General features: G+C 40.0%; 1 protein-coding gene and 1 long non-coding RNA gene across 2 annotated transcripts; both read right to left on the bottom strand.

Annotated features, from left to right (window-relative positions):
* Positions 1-9,599: 9,599 nt before the first annotated feature.
* LOC103469136 (uncharacterized) lies at positions 9,600-15,698 on the bottom strand. Its single transcript, XR_534308.2, has 3 exons — positions 15,524-15,698; positions 9,903-10,054; positions 9,600-9,670 (listed from the first exon to the last, which is right to left on the bottom strand). It is a non-coding gene; the product is annotated as an uncharacterized LOC103469136 (long non-coding RNA).
* Positions 15,699-17,981: 2,283 nt separating this feature from the next.
* On the bottom strand, positions 17,982-22,104 carry nptx1l (neuronal pentraxin 1 like). The gene is made up of 5 exons (XM_008416649.2): positions 21,598-22,104; positions 21,185-21,392; positions 20,414-20,658; positions 19,816-19,995; positions 17,982-19,417 (listed from the first exon to the last, which is right to left on the bottom strand). Exons 1-5 carry the CDS (start codon positions 22,042-22,044, stop codon positions 19,196-19,198), a joined length of 1,302 nt encoding a protein of 433 aa, XP_008414871.1. The 5' UTR covers positions 22,045-22,104; the 3' UTR covers positions 17,982-19,195.
* Positions 22,105-24,108: the final 2,004 nt, after the last annotated feature.

The following is a 24,108-nucleotide window of genomic DNA, read 5'->3' as shown; positions in this document are numbered from 1 at the left end:
ATGCAAACTCCATGCAGAAAGGCCCCAGGCCGGGAATCGAACCCAGAACCTTCTTGCTGCAAGGCAACAGCTCTACCAACTGCGCCACTGTGCAGCCCTGTGTGGAATAACTTGTTGGAGGAAAATAATGCGGGAAGAAATCCACTGCTACTGGAATAGGCTGAGAACAGAGGCAGCGATTCAGCACAAGGTAAGTCAATGTGTGTGTGTTGATGTATGCGTTTGTGGTAAAAGTCATATTCTGTGCAGGAAGGTCACTGTTCGGTAAAGCAGTTGACTATGAACTACTCATTTCCGCATTACTTCATGTCCCTGAACAGCTCATTACTCTGCGAGGTATTTCTGCATCTCCACTCCTGTCACAGAGGGACCATAATTGTGCAGAAACCAGAACTTTTGAGAATCCCAAATATTATCCTTGGCAAATAACGTGAAGACTCAGGGGAACCTGAGGCCAGACTTCAGCAAAAGCCGTTCTCATTAACATTTTCTTGACAAAGTCACTTAGTTGCCCCAAATGGAGAAACGAGACAGAGGTCATGGTGGAGGGAGAGGATAAAACTAAGTATGTTGGATCTTATTGAATTACACTGCCACTTTTTAAAAGTTCACAACTGTAACCGGTGGTGGATGCTGTCAACCATAGTGAGTGTGTTTTTTTGTTTTTTATTTTCTAGTTTATTCCCCTTTAGAGTCATGACACTGTTCATTTCTAGAGTTTAGATTTAAAGTCCAAAGCAGACCCAATGAGTATAAGAGTAATCTCATTACCAGAACTCAGTTATATGTGTAGCAGGTTGTTAGTTATGTTAGTGATATTTTTAGCTACAATTATTGACACAACATAGTTTTTTCCACTTTTACATTAAAGTAAAAACGAGGCCAAACCCCAAAGTGACCAGAAGCATCTGAGGCTTCAGCCTGTCATTGTGACAAGAAGTTAATGTTTGGAAATTTACATCTGTGGGAGTGTCTTATCTGTTGCCCATTAGTGTTGAAAGCAATCATTGTCTCAAGCGTGAAATTGTCTCACTTGGTCCGCATGGAATGTTTGCAATTACATTGATCTCTTCGGCTTAACGTCCAGTGATAATGAAGACTGAGTGTCAGGTAACACGGAGACTGTTGAGATCACAGCAATTCAGAACCGTTAAGACTTGTCATCACACATTAAATAGAAGTTATTTTCTCAATCAACCACGAGGTATAGTCAAAACTGATAATACGAGTGCTGATGTGGTTTGACTGAACCAGACAACATGTGTTGTTTGTAAAGTATGAAGGTTGTTTAGTGTTGCTAAGCAAAAGCTTGAGCAGTTTCTGACAACAATCAGAGTGTAAAAAACTGCTCAGTGTACTGTGAGTATTCATTTTTAGCTTCATGTATAAAATCTTTACCCTTCATTGTCCCCGATTGTCTCTGCTGCTAAATCTTAGCTCTAATGTCTGCCATGACCAGCCTGCAGATGTAGTTTAGTATAATGTTCTGTCAGGATTTTTGTTCACGTTTTGGGATTTCCCCCACCCCCTTTTGTCTTATCTATTTCACTTAGTTCTGCAGCTCAGTTTTATATCTGCTCTAGATCAGACAGAATTTTATACACCCGGTGTTTGCCTTTCGCTGATTCACTCAACTCAGTGTGAGTCTTCAATAAATATCAGATTTTCAACTTTCCATCTGCGAAAAATGCATTCGAAGTGAGAGGGAAAATCAGAAAACCTGTATCTACAAATCCTTTTTTTTTTTTTACAGTTTTCTAAACTGACAATGAATGAAGTAGTAATAGACAAATGGTTACCAAACTTCAAATAGAAAGCAATTTAAAACAATTTACAGTTTCTAAATACTGTTGCTTTGATTTGAAGTAATTTAAATGAAATTAGAGGTTTCTAAAGCTCATCAAAGCAAATGCATTCTATTTTCTTCACTTGAGAAGAGACATAATCAGCTGCTTAAAAATTTTGAAATATCAGCTCTACACAATAAAATAGCTGAAAGCATAAGCAAATAAATAAACACTAGAAAACCACTAATGCATTTAATAGATCCTTATTCTATAGCTGAGTTAATGCACTTGAATAAAAACAATAAATGCTAAAGATAATGTTTTTATTGTAACGCAATATTGTTTTAACAGCAGTAAAAATGCTTCCTGCTTTTCTGCTTTAAGTAAAATCAGTCAAATCTTTTTACAAATACAGAATTTGCTTAGAAATTTTGGAAAGGCGTCCTGAAAACGTGATGTATCATCTACTGAATAAGGCAGCCAACCATCATCAATTATATGGTGTCATGGTGCTTAGAAAGTCATTATGAGCTGAACATACACAGGACTCATGTTATGCTGTCCTGAAGGAGCTGCAGCTCTTCAACAACCTTTTCACAAATGAACACAGACTGTGTTAAATGATCTGACACAGTTTGCAAACAACCAGGAAATGTGTTGGCGAGTCAGTGAAGGAGGCAGAAAAACAAACCCAAAGTTTGCGAATTATGCCACACAGAGGCGGTGTGTGATCCCTGAACTGCACCGCTGTGGTGCAGACTACATATAAAAGACGGGGCAGTCGTCAGTGGAGGAATGTTCTGCGGCAGGTGAGGCAGATGCTCCTGCTATTATAGTCTCCCTGTCAGAAACACTATATCTGGAACACCGCATCACTTGGAGGTTTTATTCTTTCCTCTGCAGCAACTAAGAGTGGGTCCTGATTTACTGCTGCTCATTCATTTCCGATAACTGTTTCCTCTCAAAAATCTGTACATTGCAATTGTCAACTGATGCATGCGTTGTAAAATGTAACCAAGCGTATTTGGTTTTGCTCCAGTAGTCTTCCTTTACCAACAAACACGTCCTCATTTGCTAAGAGAGGGAAAAATTCAAACGACCCTAAATCCGCTCTCTCATGCAGAAACAAAAGCTGTGTGTTGAGGAAAACAGTTGCAGTTGTTGTTGTCCAACTTCTCCTACCTTCTGGCGAGTAAATGCAGACACTGTTGCCTTTGTCTTGACAGTTTGCTTTAGAGGAAGCCTCTCACGAAGCACCCAGCTCTGCTCCCGGAGCCTCTCAGGTCATGGATTATTCATGGGATGTGGAAAGGGACGACATAGTCCCAGTGTGTAGCTCATATGCCAGCAAGCCTGACAGGACTGGCTGCCTGAGGTCAACAGAAAAAGATAAAGCAACATTTACTCGCAAGGAGTTCATCATACCGAATGATTGCTGATGATTAATGGGACAGACTGTGGTAATGTTATACGTTCATGCATCATTGATGGTTTTAATGGATGGAAAGCATTAGCACAAGTACTTTTTAGGCAAGTCTCCATCTAAAGACTTGAGTTGAACGACAACAGAAAACAGAAGCATCATGACCCAATAATAGGCCAGCTTGGAAAAAAAAAACATGTTAAATTGCCTGTTGAGACAAAACAACTGTTCACTTTGTGTGAATTACATAACAGCAGGAATTAATTTTATTGAATTGGGAGGAAGCTAAACTCTTGCTCTCTCAGGGTGGAGGGACTTTGAAAACCTAAACTAGTTGAAAGTACGATATATCAGTAAGCAACAATCGGTCTTTGTGTTTTGTTTCTAAGCCAATAGACAACTTAAAGACATCTTATAACACAAAAAGATCATTTTGTATGAAAGTTGGGTATACACTTCCATAAATGGATGATGAGGTAGCTAGAGTACTGTATATCTTTACATCATCTGCAAACTCATAAACGTTATTGAGTAACGGTTCTTAAGTAAAACAAAAAAATACAAATGACATCTTGAGGAGGTAGTCAGTAGTTGTGTTGTGTTCAAAACCACATAACCCGAGACCAAGACAAGACCAAGACCAGAGTGTATCGAGACCGAGACAAGACCAAGACTTTTAGGGTCCGAGACCAAGTCAAAACCAAGACTGAGGGAAGTCGAGACCGAGTCAAGACCAAGACCAGCGCCCCGAGGTACATGACACAATAAAATGTAAAATATAATCAAAATTGCTTCTCAAAATGATCTGAAAGATCCATATTCCCATAAAAACACCTAGATATTAAATACTTAATACATTTTACCAATATTAAATATTTCATCTCTGTGCTACAATGTGTGATGGTCTCATGCCATCCCTAAAAAGATAAAGCCCTGGGCATTTGCCCATATTGCTCATGTAAGAAACCACCACTGTGCACCATTAAATATAGCAATTGAGGCAATGCCCTGACGGTAAATAACGCTCAACTATGAACACTGACCAAGGAGCAACAAGCAAGAAGTAACCAAACAGAAGGCGCTCACCGTGACTGTTTTCACTCTCTCTCCCAGTACATGAAGCCAGGCAGTCTGACACCATGGCAGACATTACAGCTGCCACTTTGAACAAAAACAATCAAAGAGTAATGTGCATTCTGTGCATGCTCTTTCGTTCTTGTGTTTTAGTTATTTGATAATTTAAATATCAACGTACATAATTAAATAAAATAATGATGCAGTGTACGCAGAGCATTACAAGAACAAAGAGCAGGTGTTCTGTCAGGTCAGATCGTCATACGCTTAGCACGAACTCACAGTGTTCTGTCAGATCAGCATACGTTGTCATTACCATATGATTTTATTTAATCAGCAACATAGAATCATGACGTAGATCATCATACACTTTGTTATTAACAGTTTTATGGCATCCTGACTTAGCGGTTAAATAGGTTAATGAGTGTGTTGTAGTTGACTGCAGCTGCAGCTAGACCCTGCTTTAAATACACTTTGAAACCACGACAACGCATGTATATCTATCTAGTTATATTATAAACAATTTAATGACTTATTTTCGTCATAACTTGCTGCGTATGCTATCCTGACAGAATACAGTACTAGTATATTTTAAAGAAATTTGGGAGGGCGGTAAAAGTCAGTCGGAGTTGAGGGTTTTAGTAATCCGTCGGTTCCTCGCCCTCTTCACTCAGCAGACAAGTGCGGATCAGAGCCTCGGTCACGCCGTATGGATCACAGTTGGCTGATGGTCCACTGATGGTCGGACTTCTTACTGCGCATGCGCTGGCATAGTCACTGCGTACTCACTGCAAGTATGCTATCCTGACAGCATATGGCTCTCTGACAGAACAACGGCTATATCTGTCAGACACTTCATTACCATAACATTTCATTTAATCTGCAACATAGAATCATGACGTAGATCATCATACACTTTGTTATTAACAGTTTTATGGCATCCTGACTTAGCCGCTAAGTGAGTTTTACACGGGCGTGTGTTGTAGCTGACTCCAGCTGCAGCCAGACACTTTAAATACACTTTTAAACCATGACAACACATCTATATCTATATAGTTATCATTGAAAACAATTTAATGACTTATTTTCGTCATAACTTGCTGCGTATGGTGAACTGACAACTCCTCTGACGCTTGGACTTCTTAAGCGTATGGTAATCTGATAGAACAACGGCTCTCAGTGGCACTCCAGTCCTATCTAATAAGTAAAGAGCAGTGGAGAAGAATCGACTGTTTCTGAATGTCACATCACTATATTGCAGACCTTTGGACACAGCGTTGTCCCATATATGCGACAAGTCAGTCAACGCCTCCGCACAATAATTCGGGCAGTGAGTGACTTTTTTTCATCACAAATGCTTAGGTGTCTCTGTACAGCTAGCTTTGCTAACACCATGTCAACGGAGCCTACCTTCTTTGAGCTACTTTTCTAAGTGACGAAAAAAGTTAGAAGTTAAAGTTTCACCGTCTGTGAAAGCGAAGCGATGTTGAGTTAGCTGTGGCCATCGGATTTCTTATGATTTATGCAGCGCTATTCTATTACTGACGATTAGACAGACATTTTCTGCCGCTGAGAGGAAACTACTGCGCATGCCCTGGAGCGCCGCGTGCGAGTGAAAGGTGGAGAAGGGAGGGAGAGGTAGAGGGAGGAGTAAGACGTTTACGTCGTTTGGCGCCATGTTTGCAGCCCACTAGTTAGACCAAAACTAACTAGTCAGAACACCGGTGTTTTCATTGTATTACCGACCGCAGCAAAGTTGTTTTGCAAATTGGTTACTGGATATTCGCCCTCCGCGGACTAAGGGACGTTCAGCTCAAGGGTGATACGATTTATGAACGCTAATTTCGGCCAGCTATTCTCTACCGATGCCTCCTGAAGCGCTCGGAGGTTCAGATACCGTCAATTTCCGACCCAAACACTCCTATAAATAAATGCTTTGTCTTGTGACCAACTGATACAAAAAAGTGGTAATTCATGCTATTAAAAACGAGGCACACTATCCTCTATAAAATGTTTGTCATATTTCATATTCAATATTTTAAATAATATTAAATGTTTTCTTCAATAGCTTCCAAATCGTGTCCCCCATTAACTCAAAATCTGTTAAATTATTCTACTAAACTAGATTAGGCATATTTTTATTCCATTTAGACCCCTTTTTTATTTTTAACCCAATTTATATTGAAAAAATATATATTTTTAAAGGTTCATAAAATATATTACCTCAGATGATAAGAACATTTGTAACCTGTAATGTTCAATTACATCAAATTCTAGGACTGGATCTATTTCATTACATGTTTACTTACCTGAAATATGTTAAATAAAATATATATTAAAGTGTGATCTGTTTCATAACATTTACTTGTCACCTTTATTGTTTAATTACACATTAAATGTTTTAAGATGGGCTTTTTCATCTGGTTAGTGTCATGATGTGGTGTGGCGGTGGACACAAACGCAGCAGGCAGTGGATGTACTTTATGAAGATGTTATTTTTAATTAACTAAACAAACTAACTAAATCCAAAATCTCGGTAAAACAAGGAAATCCGAAACACAATAAAACAGGAGACAACGGATAACAAAGGTAACGTGAAGATCTAAACCAGTGTTTCTCAACCCTGGTCCTCACCGACCCCCTGTCCTGCATGTTTTAGTTGCTTCCCTTCTGCCACACACCTGAATTGCATCTCTGGGTGATTAACAGGCTTCCGCAGTACTTGATGGTCATGCAATCATTTGAATCAGCTGTTCTGGAATAGAGGCACATCTATTCTACATAAACATAAACAATATTAGCCCGACCTAAGCAAGGTTGACCTACTTAAATGAACTCAACAGAAACTGATCATGAGAACACTCGGACAAAATAGCAAAATAAATTCTGACACAACACTAACAAAGCGAATTTAGACACTCACCAGAATGGAAATGTCTGGAGCAAACTTGTAGGTATCTGGGGATTTTGGAGAACGTAATATCAGGACGTCTCAACCGCTGACACCCAGGACATTCGACTTCTTTTCGTTAGCTCCGTTAGCTTAGCCTCCTCGCGTTGTTTCCAAGCAGGAAAATAGTGAAACGAAAGTCCGTTTTCCGTCTTTTTACCTTTTCGGTCGTGTGATCGGACATTACACCCAATAACGCAGCAAGTTCGTCCCATAGCTAAAATATCTGTGAGACAGACGTTTTTGTCGGCGACAACAAAGATGGCGCTGATGGTTCCATGGTTCACTGCCTATCCTCAGGTGGTATGAAGTTGACAGATGAAAAGGGTTTTGTGTCGATTTAGGATGCTCATGGTTTGCTCCAATGGAGGAACAGAGCAGCGGGTCACCAAAGACCTGAGATTAAGTGAGATGTTTCCATAATACAAGAAAACAGATTTAACGACAAGAAATAACTTGAAGGAAAACGATTACAACTGCTTCACGTCTGCCAGGCTGGCAGCTGAAGTAAGTTACCACTGGTCCTTTTAACCAGTGTGGCTTGACAACCAGATGTAAAACAAGGGTGCAAATCAGTGCAGCATGAGCAGCTCTGCCCTCAAGGAGATCCAGAGCACGAGGAAGGAACGGCGAAGAAACGGAAGACGGATACAAAACACAGCTTGTACTTCCATGGAGCAGTGAAGCATGTGCAGACGAGCAGCGGAGGAAAGGCATGCAGATCCCCTGGGAGTGGAAGCTGCTTCTCAAAGTCACCTTTAATGTCTTCACCAGGTTAGAAGAGAACTGACGGACTTAACCGTATGGACTTGAGAGGTGTCCCTCCTGTCCTGAGTCTTAGGACTCKGTCTTAGCAGACTAGTAAAATGCACTAGTTAATAATGCATTTCCTGCAAACACTGAAGAGACTCGTTGCCTGATACGGGTTGTGCAGACACATGAATGTGACTGATTTATTAATAAGACACAAAGAATCAATAGTTCAAATAAACTGATCATTGTTGTAACTACTTTAACCTCATGGATTGCTTCTATAGGTTTTCCTAACTTTGCTAGGGATTTTCTTATTTTGTGTCTTTGTTGAGGTTCTTTTCCTTTTATTTCTCAGTTTCTCTTGACAGTGCATGACCTGTTTTTGAATCTGTCTTAAAGGTTTTCAGTCTATTTTACTTCACAGACAGATTGGTCTCATTATATGACTTAATGATAATGAGTTATTTTATCTCTTACATGGTTTTAATGCTTTATTTCACGCGCTACACGATGGTGGATCATTTCTTTGTTAATATGATGTAGCTGTGTCTTGGTTTTCTAAGGTTGAATCTTCCTTCTAGTCATAGTCCAGTCTGGCCATTCAACTTTCCTTTTTGAATAGATTTCAGTAGCCATATTGCTTGGACTTGACCATCATCCAAGCTTTTCTCCTTTTGAGTAGAATTTTCCTAAGCTAGCAACATGCAGTGTTCTTGTTTTTCTGGTGATATTTTGCAACAAAAACTGCTTGGGGTTTGCAACTATGCATATTTTTGAATAAAAGGACACATTTTTTTGTCAAAATATTAGACACTATTGGAGTTTATTCAGTTTTTGTTGCTGTTGGATTTACATTCACTGAGCAAAAATCTACAAACCATGGAATACTGTCACTGTGTTTTCTTCTCTTGCTTACTTGTGCCACATGTATGATGGAGTATTAATGCCATTTTTGCCCCAAAAAAGAGGAGGAGAAAATATTTGCCAAATAATTCAAAAACTTGAATACTCTTTGAAGTTCAAATGTTACAAATCTGAAAAAAAGGAAAAATTTCCATGAAACCAGCTTATTCTTTGACCTTGTAAAGTCAGAATGCAGATAATATCAAAGTGTCTTCTTGTACATATATATGTGTAATTGATGTAGAAATTTTGGCAGAGATTTTCTCCTCTGAAGCCACATTTTTTTTCTTTGATCTACTATGGCACTAATACTCAGTTGTACATGCTGTAATTTTTTTATTTAGTACAGAGATTTATTTTTTTTCATGGTAAAGAATATGATTTCTCGCCTAAAATAAGTAAACTTAAGGATTTACGCAATGGGGAACTTAAGCACCAGCATACTGAACAGCACTTTCAAATAAGTTGTTTCATAATTCCAATATTATAAAAAGTTTATTACTGCAGCAAGTCCTGTAAAATATATATTTTTAAAAAAATATGCTTCCATCTTACCTTGCATAGCTGTAGTAAGAGTAAGTTGAACTGTGGTGAGTCACTTAATATTTCACATTTTCATCTTCGAGTAAATAGGAGCACAGTTTATAATACAGTTCACCTTGATGAGAAATTGCATTGGAGCTTTTCACCATTGCCGTAACGCCTTCATGAACCTCTGAATAGAACTCGGAAGCGCGGCCACAAAGGTGAAGTAAGCACCTCTGGAAAGTCAACGTAGAGCTGCCACAAAGGTAGAAGAAAAAAAAAAAAGAGCTTCCTCATGTTATAACGTAAAAACTTCATTGTGCTAATACTTTTTATGTTTGTACAAGAAAGTTCACAGATTGACTTTTAATCAAAAATAAAAGCATTTCATTTCGTACCCTAGCAAATAATGAATTACTTTTCAGGTGAGACAGCAAGGCTGTATTAACAGCATGAACTGTAAGTTCAGCACCGGTTTGCATCTGACCTGGGTTACGTCTGTCGTCGCTTAATTCAGTGAGCAGACCTCCACGCCGAGCTCCACCTGAAGCGTGCTGAGTTGGATGTTGGGGGCAGGAGCGCTGTGATGTGGGTGTTTGTGTCTGACCTGATTATGGAAAACAGACTCTGGCTCCGCTCCTAGAGAGAGAGAGAGAGAGATGAGTTTGTGCATGGCATCTCTGTGAAAAGTATCCCTGTTGTGCCAGCTTCTGTCACAGAGGATGCCTGTGGATAAAGACCAGCCTTGGCAGAATGCCAAGAGGGAGTGTGTGAGAGGAACAGGGATGAGAGGAGAGGAAAACATTCTGCAGCTTTCACACCGAGACAGATTTCTTCATTATTATTCATGTTGGTAAACTGGTGTTTAAAAGTCAAGCCGTGGCTGTTGCATACTTTTCTTTTCCCTCTTTCTCTTAAGGTACAGCTGAAGTGTATCAATACCGAGCTTGACGATCTACTCCGTGTGACCCTGAAGGGAATGAATGTGAAAATATCCAAGTGTAACTACTTCCAAGCTTTAAGATGTTCAAGTTCAGACTTCAGATGTTCATCAAAAACTGATGCGTTGGTGTGCACAGAGAACAATTTTAACATTGAACCCATTTTGAGACTTAATGCTCTGTTGTTATAAACGCATTGTCACCACTCACATAATGATGTAGTGTTGCACACTGCATGGCTGCAAAGGCTCTTTTTGTATCAGAAAAGTGCATTTCAAAATTATTTTGTTAATTTTAACCCTTTCATGTATAGTGGTCACTACAGTGGACAGTTATCTAAAAGCCATTTTCACGTGCTGCTTGTGGATTTTTATGTTATAAATGCACACAGACCACTGAAGTGGACACTAATGCATCATAAAATACACTGTCAACTACTGTCCACCAGCTGCAAATGGAAGCAATTATTTTTGTTAAATCCAATATGGCCGACAGACAAAAAAGCATGCCGACCGACCCGGTCCCTTCTTCTACTGTAGACGACTCTTGCAGGTAAAAAAAAAATATTGTGACATCAGATAACCCCTAAAGATTAATACTACTGATGTATTTTTCAAATAACTTTGTATTTGGAGAAAATTACAATTGATCACCTGAAAAAAGACAAAAATTATGCCTAAGAAAATTTAAAAAAATGGGAAAAAAATCCTGACACAAAGGATCATCATTCATACATGAAAGGGTTAAAAGACTTGGTGGTGTAGGGGGGGACATAGTGATTTCTTAATGTACTTTATCATTGTTTAGGCTTTGAGCATAAGCATAACAACTCATATTTAAGAGAGAACTGAACAACTTTTAGCTGTAACAAAAACTGATCATCACCAAAATATTCAGGTTCTTATTTCGCAGTGATTTTTATCTACTGACTTTATTTTATTTATTTTTTGCTTGCTTTTGATTTAAAAAAAAAAAACATTCAACATGTTTTCTTGTGGTATAAAAAAAAAAATATTTTCTTAAAGTTTGCTTTGAATCAGAAGCTTTCGATATCTGCTGAGCATTATTTTACGACCTCGAGTTTCCTCCAAGAGCACTCAGTGGGTCACCCGAGTGAAACCGATAGTCAGTTCAAGATCTTAAGAAGCGGTGACCTTTAAACTTTAGTCTTGAGACAATCCAGAATAATCCTCCGCCCCCTGGAATGTGATTATATACCAACTCATCTTTCCAGGTTTCACGTTTCCCCTGGAGAAGCTGCATTTATGCGTACGTTTGAGCTGAGAACACACTGGGTAATAATGCAGATGGAAATTTCCCGTGTTGGACTGAAATCAATTATTCATCGAGGACTGCTGCTGAAGTAGCTCTGAGATTTAAGGACAGCTCTGTGTGTTTCCTCTGAACGAGAGGAAACACACAGCTGTGTTTCCTCAGCTCTGTGTATAAGAGTATAAAACTCTTGTCTGACTGGTCACTCAGACCCCTTTTATAAACGAAGAGGTTTGAGGACAAATGTAAGATAACTCATCAGAAATTATGCTTAGAAGTAATGTTGATGACATTGAATGAAGAGGGGGTGGGGGGAAAGCAGCCCAGTATTAATGAATAAATATTGTTCGAGTTGAATTTAAATGGACACCAGACCTTCATGCATCAAAGTTTCAGTAGTCTCAGTGATATTGCACTCAAAATTGCAATAAAGGAGCTAACAGTTACCCAGAATGTAAAAAAAAAATGATATTGAGTTTTCAATATGTGCAGTAAATCTCTTGGCCATGAAAAATGTTTTCCTGCTAACATTTATCAACAGATGGCCTGCGCCATCAACGTTATACATTTTTATTAGCTTATTTTTTCCAGTTCAGTGTCAAATGTATATTTACAATTCTTTCATCCCTACTTTCAAGGTTTGTTTCATCCAAAAAAAATTTAGCATTTTAGAGTGACATTGTACATGTTGGTCTCACTCTGGAGAAAATATAACCACCTTATATGATTTATTCTAATTTATCAAGCCTGATTTTTCTTGAGACTGCAAGTAGAAGAAATGGCCACAAATTACACATAATACAATTTCATCAGACTGAGTCATGTATCCAAGAAATAAAGACTTTATCCCTGAGTGTACTTACAAACTGACTTGTGCTGCTTTTGGAGTCGTGGCTTCTTCCTCTCTGATTGGCCATTCAGCCCATGAAGTGCAAGAGTCATTTTACGGAGGATAATAAATTTCTTTAACCAGCTTCAGCAACATCTTCGCAAGATATTTTCTACACGTTCAGTTGCTGATTCACAGATATTCTCTGAAACGCGTCCCAAATAGTACAAAGGCATAATGAATCTTGGTGTGTGTGAACTTCTGAATTTAAATTAAGTCGAGGTAGTTATCTCTTTCATTATCTTGGTAGAAAGGATTTTGGTGGTCCAAACTGACAAAAACTGAAAAAAAATTTTTTTGCTTAAATTAATATCAGATTGTGAAGTAAAACTGGTGGCTTCATTAAAAATAAGCTTTTTGGCAACACACACTCCAGGTGGGTTTGTGGTGAAACAATCAGTGGATGCGTGGAACGACACCTCATTCCTGCTGTCTTAGTACAGTGGAGGATCTGTGGCCTTGTTGTCTTTCAAATACCCTGGATACATTGCTAGAATGGCTGACATTAACTACTTAGAAAAGGAAACGAGAAGAAAAAGAGCATGACGTGACATCATCACACTAAAATTATTCTGTGAGGGAAAAAAATTGTTAAAATGCAATAATTTCTTGCATTTTAACCAAAGTATCCACGGACAAAATGATGTGGGTCACAGGTTTAGCCGAACTTATAAAAAGACCCGTGGGTTTGACAGCAAGAGTGTGTGGCAGGAGAAGCATGGCGGAGAGACGCAGCAGTATGGACCGGTGGAGCTCCACAGAGTGTTTGGCTAGATGGAGTCTTGGGCTGGACCCAACCCTGGAGAAATCAAGAAGACTTCTCGATAATAAACCCAACTAATTGCCGCACAGGGCGAGGATCGGTTCCGAATCCTGCAGTGACTTTGGCGGAGTGCGCTGCAGGCCTGGAGAAGGAAGCCACCGGGGAACGCCGACCCGGTGTGAAGTTTCTGTATGGTTTTTGTTTGGTTTTTAAGCGGCAAAAAGTAAATTAACTAATTTCAAACTTTTTGGGTTTTTTTCCTACGTAATGTCATATTTGCGAGATGTTTCAGTTTTGTTTGGTGTGAATGAGTGTGTGAGTGGCTGATTATTTTTGAAATGTCTCTTGAAACAGCTGATTTTTGTTTATTAAATCGCCCCCACCCACTTGCATTTCTAAGCTGATGCCTCCGATCATTTTTTGTTGTTGTTGGCTTCTCTTTTTTCTTCTAAATCGTTCTTCCTGGCATTAATTACGACAGTTTGTTAATACGCTCGTATTTCTAACCTTTGTGCAAAAGGTAGTGGGCAAAGATTTCTCTTTGTATTTCTTCCAATATTGTGAAATGTTAAAGTTTCTATCATTGGATTTTTCTTCCCCAACAGTAGAAACATTGTTTGTATCACTGGTAAATAAATAAATGTTGACCAGTAAGTCCATTAAATGTGGCTGACAATGTAAGGTTTCCTTTTGCTGTCACCTTCTCTCCGTTACCCTTTAAGACGCACCGCTAGGACCTATGATCTCTTCAAGGCTATCAGGACATTAACTTATTTACAAGAGTTCATAAACATGCCGTAAAATTGTTTGAAAGTTCAGCTGGGTGTTGAGATTATTAAAAGAACATCAGAAAAAAGTAGATGTGTACTTCTCAGAGTTGAAAACAACTCCAAATCATTAAAAGTGGATGACAAGCAGCAGCATTCCCAGTCCCCCGACTCTCCCCCCCCGTCTTTTATTTCATGTTGTCATCAAATATTGTTTTCCATCTTTGTTGAAACGGCTAATTCCTGTCTGTGTTCCCTATTTGTCTTGTCATATAAAACTGAATTTAAAAATCTGCACGAATTGATGAACATACGGTATTTTAATCATGCGGCCGCTCATCTAAAATGATATGCTAGATACTGTAGACAAAAGTAATTGCATATTAGACCTTTTCTTCTGAAGCATGCGCGGATTCAAGCCAATTAGAGTAGGAATACCGAGGCAAGGTCAAAAAGACCGGTTATTAGGAGACAAGTCCAGGTGAGTACTTTGCAAGATGGGGGGCAAGATTTGGGTCAATTAAAAGACCTTAATCCAGCAAAGGTGGTATGTAGGTCAACGAGACTAGAAAGAGGAAATTTACTTCCAGTAAAGACTAAACCAACCTATCAGGAAGCCTACTTACCCTCAGCGTGTATTTGTGCGTTGGTATGTCCCAACATGATGTTGTGAGGAGCTGCAGGCTATAAACAACATGAGAAGCCATCCCCAGGTGGGTTCCTGCACCTATACCACCTCTGGTAATGTGATATCCATGAGCTGAGATGGATTTGCTGTCTGGGAAAAAAGGTTTATTGATCTGAAGATGTAGAAGAAAGGAAAACCAATTTGCGGTACATATGACCCGACAGCCGGGGAGACCTAACAACCTGTTTAGCAACAGAGGTGAGACCCTCACACGTGGGGTATGCTTGCAGAGCTGTTGACTTTTTCGCAGAGAAACTTTATGGATTGTTTCCTCTTTGCTTCAGTCCTCATTAACTTATTTAATGAACCAATAGAGAAAGAGAGGGTGCGTGTGTGCACGCGCGTGTGTAGGTGGGTGTGTATAACTAGTGGGAAAGCTAAATCTGAACCGCACACCGTGCTCTAGAGTATACGACCTTTTTGACTATGTGTTTTAAAAACCTTTTTTAAAAACTATACAAAGTGGCTATATTTTATATTTCAAAATATTTTTTTATAATCTCAATCTGTGCATCTAGACATTTTTCACCCGTAACATTTTAATTAAATCAGTTTATTTAATTTAACTAAATTTATTTTTAATTTTAAGATTCTGATTCAAAACAAAACATTCAACAACAAAAAAAATCTGTTTACATACATTAACTCATAGTCAATTCTATCCCGCATTTAAAGTCAGTTGCCTCCATCAACATTTCACACCAACTATAAAAAAAATTAACTCACTTTTGGTTCATTATGTTAACTGGTAAATGTTTTCTACATAAGGAAATCCTCTCGTCACTTACTTTGCAGCAATCCCAGGCTTGTATGTTCATCCTGAGCATGAGGCGGCGGAGTGGATTCCAACTCCTCTTCCAGAACATCCGGGGCGATCTGGCTCTGTGTGAGCGGCCATCTGACGCGACAAACTGGAGGTTTGAAAAGGCGGAGTAGGCCCGCAGAAACACAAAAGCACTTCCGTTGGGTATACTTTCTCTGTTGATGAAAAAGTAACGAGTTCATAGCAGGAACAAGCTCCCAAGAGTGGCTGCTTTTTAATGGCTTCATCCAGCAGAGAAGCAAAGCTAAACGGACGCACTCTGAGCCATTAGCGGAAAAACTGTGTACATGTGATTAGTCGCAGCCAAACTGCTTGTGTTGTTTTGTGCATATGAGACGAGATTAAACCCAGAAAGATGGCGGCAAGTGCATCGTCTTATAGAAAGGCAACAGAAAGCTGTTGGCAGCAATAGCTCAGTCGATAGCTCCCTGCAGGAAGATGTCACAGCTAAACAGGATCGCCAGGCCAGAGGAGACTTCTGTGAAATTTAAAAAAAAGAAGGAACGAACATAAAGTTAATGGCAGCAATTACTGGGGGAAAAAACCATAACTTAAGAGTTGTAGTTAGAGCGAGGAAATGTGGTCAGTGCGTCTTTCAGTAGCCTCAGTCCTTCGCAGCATATGGAGATAGTTTAGGACAACATAAATTGGTCTAGCTATATAAACTTTATCCAAACTGAACATTTTAAAGCTACTCTCAGTATTTGACAAGGTTCCACAGAGGAGGCGTCTGGTAATTAAGATCTGTATCCCATTCTACATTTTAGGAATCGCCAGTAAAGCTGTGGTCTGAGAGTGAAGTGCTTTGTTCGGGGCGTGTAGAACGATCACATCTCTAAACTAACGAGGGAATTTTAAATTATGTTCTGCATTTAACAGAGAGGCGATAAGGAAAGCTAAAATTGATTGGAAAGAACCGTGAGATTCCAACATTGAAGAGGCAAATCCGTGGTTATATTTGATATTTATTATAACACACAAGCCTATTTTTATGTTATTCTATTGTATATCATGCCTGCTATTGTCCATGTCTGGATTTGTCATTCAATTGAAACATCATAATCAAAACAACCTAAAAATATAAAAGCATATCTTTCTTGTCAGCAGCAACTGCAATCACGTCTTTAAGAAAGTTGAGTAAGATTATTTCACTGAAGTGTAAAGCCTTATTAAAATCCTGCTACTGCATCTCAGCTGACCTTTGACTAGGCCTATCCAAAACGTTTTTGTTCCCTTGTTGTTTGGTTTTGTATTTTTTATCATTCAGAGGAGGTCTTATTGGTGTGTTTTGAAATCATTGTCCTGCTGCAAAACTCAAGAGTTCTTGAGGTTTATTGGTGGATTACAAATCTCAATCTTCATGGTTTTCTGCCAGAGATAAGAAGACTTAGTTCCAGCAGTCATAAGATGGAAAATGATCCCCAGACCATCACACTACCTCCACCGTGTGTGAATGATGTCCTTTTTGAGACGCTGTCTTAGTTTTACACCAAAACTTTTTAGGATGCAAACTTTTTTTTATAAAGGTCGCTTCTGGAAAATGTTAGTGTTTCAGTCAGCAGAGGCTTTTCTCTTGGCACTGATACAACTCATGATTGTTGCTCATGTTCAGCTTCTTTCTCATCATTGTCTTGAACACTGACCTTGACTGAGACGGCTGAGGCCTTCTGGGCTTTAGACGCTGCTGTGCTTCCTTTGACATCTTGAATGAACACTGTCTGATGTCTTGGAGTGATTTTGATAGTCTGGCCAGATCTGGTAAAGTTTAGCACTGATCCATGTTTTCTCTATTTGTTGATAATGCAGTAGCTCTGACTGAGGTTCTCTGGAGTCTAACCTCTTTCCAGATGGATAGATTTCAATAAAACTGCCGTGTGTATTATTTTTTCTAGATGTTTGACTACTTTGAGGTGGTCAGACACATTCAATTTAAGTGGGTTGTTAAGTCTTAGTCTGAAACCCAGTTTTCTGAAAAACAGAAATGTTGTAAATCTCTTTTGTTTAACAAACGGAAAGGCGATTACTCTTTCACTTAAGGCCAGCTTTTCTTGCCATAAATCGTCCTTTGAAAACTGCATTTGGTTTTTACTCAGATTTTTTTTGGAGGTACATTTCTTTGGAAATCTGGGTGGAATTGAGTTGCTCCCTACTCAGGATAGAAATTACAGCGACACCTCCTGGGACTCTCCCCTCAGAGGGTTAGTGAGGAGGAGCAGCTGAGCTGATTCCTGGCTCGTCCCAAACCGGCGCTCAGTGGAGGAATTATTTCTCCCAGCTGGTTAGAAAGGATCTGGATATTATCCAGCACTGAGCTGGAAACACAGAGCGTAACTCTACTCCCATTTTTTTTCCCCCACTTCTTCCCTAAAGTTGGACTCAAATGGTTTGGAGAATGGAAATCAATGAGTTTGATAATAACTATCAACGTTTGCATCAGTAACAACTTTATTCTGTTCATCATTTTTGCCCCAACTGTGACCCAAAAAGAGCTCTGACTTTGTCACATTTGGTCAACTCATTCGACATACCAAACATGTGCAAAAATAATTATATATATATATATATACACCTGCCTATGGTTCAAGTATCACAATTTATTACAAAAACTAGATTTTTTTTGTCTTGTTTTGTTTTTGTTGTTTGTTTTTTTTCATCATCCGTCTGTGTCGCCATGCTTTAAGCATATAACAATACAGTATAAAAGCTCAACTTAAAGGTAAGGACAGTAAAAGCAAAGAATAGAGATGATGATGCAGCATCGCAGAAGTTAAGACATGCTTGTTACTGTACAAAAGGAACATTTCCACTCAAATTCGAGCAACCAGGGTGGAAAAAAATAAAATAAAATGCAAAACGAATTGCATTTTACAGCATTCAATCTGGTCCGACTGCATTTCAAAGCGTTACAAGACTGCTTTTGAAAATGTTTTAGAGGAAAATTAACACAAACACTCTGCAAATGATAATGGATATGCTGAGATGTTGTTTTTTTCCACAGCCCAAGGCACTCAGGCTCATGTGTTGGCAATGATCAGAGTCGCTCTTTGCACAAAAATCACGTCAAGCGGGTGGTTTTTAGAGAAAGGAGAGTGGTCAAGAAACGCTTTTGTCTTTTTCAAAGCCTCCAAAAGCAAACCTTGCTGAAAGATGAGTCCACCTGCGTGTCCTCCACAGTGCAAACCTCTGGCAGTCGAGACAGAAAAGACCGCTGGAGATTAATTTGTTTTCCTTGAATTGTGTGACATCAGTTTTCTAAAAAAAAAAAAAAAAAAAAAACCTACGCGACCTTTTCCTGCTGCACGCTTGAACTCGGCCCGTTATTTGTTTGCCTTCACGCTGCGACTTCTTCCTTTCAGAAGTGCCACCGGTTACTTTTTTTCACCCAAATGAAACCACATGTGCTGACGAGCAGCGCCGGATGCCAAAAGTTGACCTCTTCAGTGACCTACACCCACACCAGAATATCGCACAAGAGCCTGCCAGATCTCTCACAAATAAAGTTTTCAAAACACCTATGACAAAAAATTCCACTTAGTCTTCACTGAAAAAGTCTCCTCCTGACCCTTCAGGCTGGCTGACTAACCGCCGTGGCAAAAGTGGCGTTCGCAAATGTTTTATTCTTCATTCGCGGCTCAGCTCAGTTGAGATGGCGGCAAGCTTCGAATGTCCACTTGGAGGCGCCGCCGTAAATGTCCAGGCTCGTCTCCATCCACGCAAACACGTTGCCCACTTGAGCTTTGCTGCTGCAGGTTGCCAGATTGTAAATCTCCCCTTCGGAGAGCTTCCGATCCCAGATGTGGAAATTCGCCAGGTCTCCGACGAAAGCCTGCGTGGCGTCGAACCCACCGCCATAAGTGTCCTGTGGTAAGGAGAATYCATTTTTAATGAGGCTGATCACGAGGTTGCATGAACAGAAAGTGAAAAAAAAMATCTGCATCCTAAATGGATTTTAATTGCTTCTTGTTTTTTTTTTTTGCAACATAATTCTGGCTTATTATTATGCATGTGCTGCTTTCATAGTGGTAAAACTTTTTAATCCACTGAAAAATTAAGGTCACATAATTGCATTTCAAATAAAGCCTGAAAACRCATGTGACCAATGTTTACCAGATTTATGTTCAACTTTAAATATAAGAGTATATGCTGTTGTTTGATCAATGCTTTCAAATCAAGAAGATAAYTTGAAAAATTATTTAATGATATCCAAGACGGCTGCACAGGAAGAGCGGGGAAGCATTCACACCGCTTCTTGGTTACCTGCTCTTGGCCAAGGATTAGCAATCCCTGGGGTTTGATTGGATGATACGGCGCCAGATTCTCTCCGCCTCCTCTTTTGACGCCATCCTGGTAAGCTTCCCAGACCCCGTCCCGAGTCGTCCAGGTTACGCAGATGTGGTGCCACTTTCCGTCATTGATGAGAAAGGGCAGCTTTGCAACCTTCAAGGAGATGCAACACATGATATCTCAGAACCATACGCTGTAAAAAAGAAACTTTTAGAGAGAGCTTTCTGTTAATCAAGCAGATTTTTAAAAAATGATGTTCAAAATATGCCATCAAGTATTGTTCTAATGCTACTTGTGTGGTTTGCAGTAGAGGACAGTAAGGCTTTGCTTTCTAACAGGAAAATAAAAAGTTACAAAAATATGAAACCATTTAAGTTTTCTTCTAGCTTAGCAACAGCGCTAAGGCTAACGTCAAACTTGCTAACGAACTTGGCTTTATAACTCTTAAGTGGTGTGTGCTTCTTAGCTGTGTGTGTCAGGTATACAATTAGCATATTTTGCTCGTGTACAAGGTGCATATCTTTGACTAAAATCAGTGAAGGTCAAGAATTTGACTTCCGTCGAGCCATACCTTGTCGTTTATCAGTATCTCCATTGGGTTGTTCCCCCATTCTATGAGGACCAGCTCATTGGCCTGACCCGGGACCGCGTAGGAGAAAGGTGTCCCCACTCCAGGCGACGCATTGGACTTCAGCCACATGCACACGGTCAGGGCGTACATCTCAGGCAAGCTCTTCTTCACTTTTGCATACATGTAGTTGGTCCTCAGAGGGAATGTGAGCTGGAACTTATCCAGGGGCCTGTTTTCTCTTTGACCTGTTGGCATCGAACACGAATTGGTGACCATTATACATGCTTCCTGTTTCTCTCTTTCTCTCTTTATTGTTTTTTTTTTCTATTTAGCTTCTGTTAAACACCTATAATTTACTCAGTTKGCACACAACCTCGGGATTTGTATTGGAATTATGCGTTACACAACAAATCCACAATAGTAGGGCTCCAGATTTGCTTTAAKCTCGTTGCAGATAAACCCATCACTGGAGCAGTGACGTTGGTAACTGAAACATGTCTTTGCTATACGCAATCATGCGTGCATGCATGTCATCACAGGGCTCCCAAACAGATGATGCATGGTAGTATTACTTTAAAAAAAATAAAAAATGGAAATGGAGGCAAATTAATCTGCAAAAAGTGGAGCAGGATGAGATTCTACTCTGATGGCAAGACATAATCTAGAGTTCATTTCAACGTAAACGATAGAATATAAACTAATGATTAAATCACTTTCCATCCTGAAATATTACTTGTGCATGGAAAAGATCAACCCCCTCGTCCCATATACCTTTTTCTAAATCCGTGATCCTTTGGTGTAGGGAGGTGAGCGTGGACTCCACTCTCCCACGCTGCTCGGTCTCGTTCCTGAGACCGGGCTTCCCTTCCTCGATGCTGTTCACCCGGGACAACACCTGCTTCTCCAAGTCGTCGATTTTACTTTGAAGCAGGTCCTTCAGGCTGTTGGTCTGCACCGAGTTGTTGCTCCTGCTGAATTGCTGTCAGGGAGCGAAACCTCGTTAAGTTCAATTATACAATTTTTTTTTTTTTTTAAAGTGAATGTTAAAGCGCAAACTGTATATTGTGTTTTTAAAATACGAAAACTGTTTTTATTGTTGCAATGACTTATAGATTATTTCTCTTCAAATTGAGCGTTTGCGCAGAGTTGATGCGCCGAAAACGTCTCCAGACGCATCGCCCTACCTCCAGATTCTCTAATCTCTGCTTCAGCGACTGTAAAGTCTGAGAGAGCTGCGTCAAAGTCTCCGCGGGGCCTCTGGACACGTCCCCCATGGTGTTTTTGGTCCCCGCTTCTTTCCTCCTGCCCCCGGGCCGCGCGTCCCCGGGCTCCACGCCGCCGCTCTGACTCTCGCACCGGGCCAACTTTGAGGTCAGCTCCCGTATGGTCTCCTTCTGGTTGATGATCGTCTCCTTCTGCTGCAGCACGGTCTCCCGCAGCTGCATTACGGTGGTCTTCAAGTCCTCCCCAGGTACGCTGTTCTGTAGCGTGGCCGCGCATATGTCCACATCCTTGGGCACGGACGTGCATATGAACTGCGTCTGTCCGACAAAGTCCTGGGATAAACTCTCCAGAAACACACAGGAGAAAAGCAAAAGTCTCCAGGAGAAGCCGCTCCTCGTCGCCCACATCCTGCCGTGGTGTGCGCCCGCTTTTTTTTTGCTTTTTTTTTTTTTTTTCTTCTTTCTGTTTTTAGTTGACGAGCCGCAGTGACTGTGCTCCTGTTGTGGTACTCCGCCWGTGCGAGCGCAGCCGCTTTTATACGCGACGTGCCCGGTCGGTTCTGCGCAGAGCAGCTTCACTGCATCACAACCCGGAGGGGCGGCGGGAAGCGCGCTGCCCCGTTTAGAAAGAGAGAAAGGGAAGAGGGGGGAAAGAGTGGCTTTGGATTCTTGGGATGAAACCYATTTTCCTTCCATAGTGCCACATGTTAAATCTTTGATCACTTAGACTGTTTGTCATTTCTTAGCTCTGTATTATTCATCTGGGGAGAAAAAGAAACAAAACATGGATTTGTTGGAAGGGGGGAAGGCAGGGACTTGAGTGTGGCGCTTGGCCAAAAGGAGCCAGCTGTGTGTGTATGTGTGTGTGTGTGTATATATTTTGTTCTSCGTGCTCTGGGGACTGTAGGTGGGTGAATCCAACACACAGCAGAAGTTTGCRTTCAGAAATCTCAGCACCAAGGACAGCTCCAGCTACCAGTAGCCGATTTTCTGTCTTTCTTTTCTCCTCCCAGTTCTCACTGTTTGTCCTCTTTGTTTCCTTTTTTGTCAGATCATAAAAGATAAACTGCATTAGCATAGAGTACTTAGCAAAAAAAACAAAAAAAAAAACATGCGTACTCCCGGAACTCTTCTCTATGTTCAGAMGAATTCAAAGTATAGTCCACAGTCGTGTAGTGGAAGCAAAAGTGTGAGGCTTCCATTGATTTACAAATAAAAGATCCGACATCCGCCCCTTTACTCCGATACAGCTTAATAAAATCCTGCAATCTGTTGCTTTTGAAAAGTCACTTATRAAACTATTGCTTTTACACTTGTTGCAGTYGAAGCAGAGTTGATGCACATTCGATCATAACGTGCGAATTACTATTAAGACTGTACTTTTCATAAAACCAAACAGGCCAATTTATGGATTCAAAACCCCAAACACCCCCCCCCCACACACACACACACACCCACACACACACACGAATGAAGCCAGAATTCATCTGACGCAAGGTCGACCAGTTCTCTCTATCGCTCTAATATTTTAATATGTAATGAAAGCATGCCAGCTCTCAGATTAAAACTGGCTCAGGAGATAAAGTACGTGCATGTTGGGGGGGGGGAGAGAAAAAATAGGTCTGCATGTGACTGTTTTAATAGTAGGTTAAAAAGTTCTCTGGATAATTGCTCCCATCTATAGCAGGTCAGTGAAGCCGAACGCTTTGGAACGCCTGAATGTGGAACTGAATGATTAAATGGTTCTCCGGAGGGATTATTTCACATGAAAGCTTTGAAATAAACCAAAATGATTATTTTATGGCCAAAAAAATACCTTTTTATCTGCTATACCGTGCTGGTTTCTAACCTGTCTCGGTTTTCTTTATTTTCAAACCTGTTTTTCTCAAACATTGATGACACTTTGATCGATGTTTTTTTTTTTTTTTTCCCAGACTTTCTGTAGATCGTTAAGATTGCCAGTCATTGTACCCTATHTGTGTGTGTTTTAAGAAAGCAAAGGAAATTGACTATTGGGAGGAAAAGAGTGAGAAGCTGTGTCTACAGCAGATCAATGAGACACAGAGAGACCAGATGCCTAATCACTCGGTTTATCATCGAATGTAGTCCCAGTTTTACCCAACAGTTTTTTTTTCTTGGGGAGGATAAACTTGTTGATACGTGAGGTTCCTTGAAAAAACATTTATGATCTTTTCAGCTTTTCATATTTTGTGTCAATACAACCACACACTTCCATTCCACACTTTATTATTATTGTTGTTTTTTTAGCATTTGGACTAAAAATAAGAAAGAAAAGRACAGCACACCTTTCACTGCAGGTACAGGCTGAAGTGTTTTCACCAGTCTTTACCAGCATTTTTATCAAATTGGTATCTGTCCAATGAGTAAAACTGCTGTGATATTAATAATCAATGTTTATYCCCATATTGTTTCTGTTTGAACCACCTTCTCATTTCCAAGTCTTCCTCAAGT

This window comes from Poecilia reticulata, linkage group LG8, assembly GCF_000633615.1.
Source record: "Poecilia reticulata strain Guanapo linkage group LG8, Guppy_female_1.0+MT, whole genome shotgun sequence".
NCBI classification, from domain to species: Eukaryota; Metazoa; Chordata; class Actinopteri; order Cyprinodontiformes; family Poeciliidae; genus Poecilia; species Poecilia reticulata.
Note: the sequence above shows the minus strand (reverse complement) of the source record. Positions and strands in the feature narration are given on the sequence as shown.

What these genes read in the sequence shown, in the direction of transcription:
- nptx1l (XM_008416649.2), bottom strand. Translation starts at nt 22,044, where the DNA reads ATGTGGGCGACGAGGAGCGGCTTCTCCTGGAGACTTTTGCTTTTCTCC. An exon ending in AGATACTGATAAACGACAAG is followed by an intron (nt 19,996 to 20,413) that starts GTATGGCTCGAC and finishes ATCTCCTTGAAG; the next exon opens with GTTGCAAAGCTGCCCTTTCT. An exon ending in TAATCCTTGGCCAAGAGCAG is followed by an intron (nt 19,418 to 19,815) that starts GTAACCAAGAAG and finishes TCCTTACCACAG; the next exon opens with GACACTTATGGCGGTGGGTT.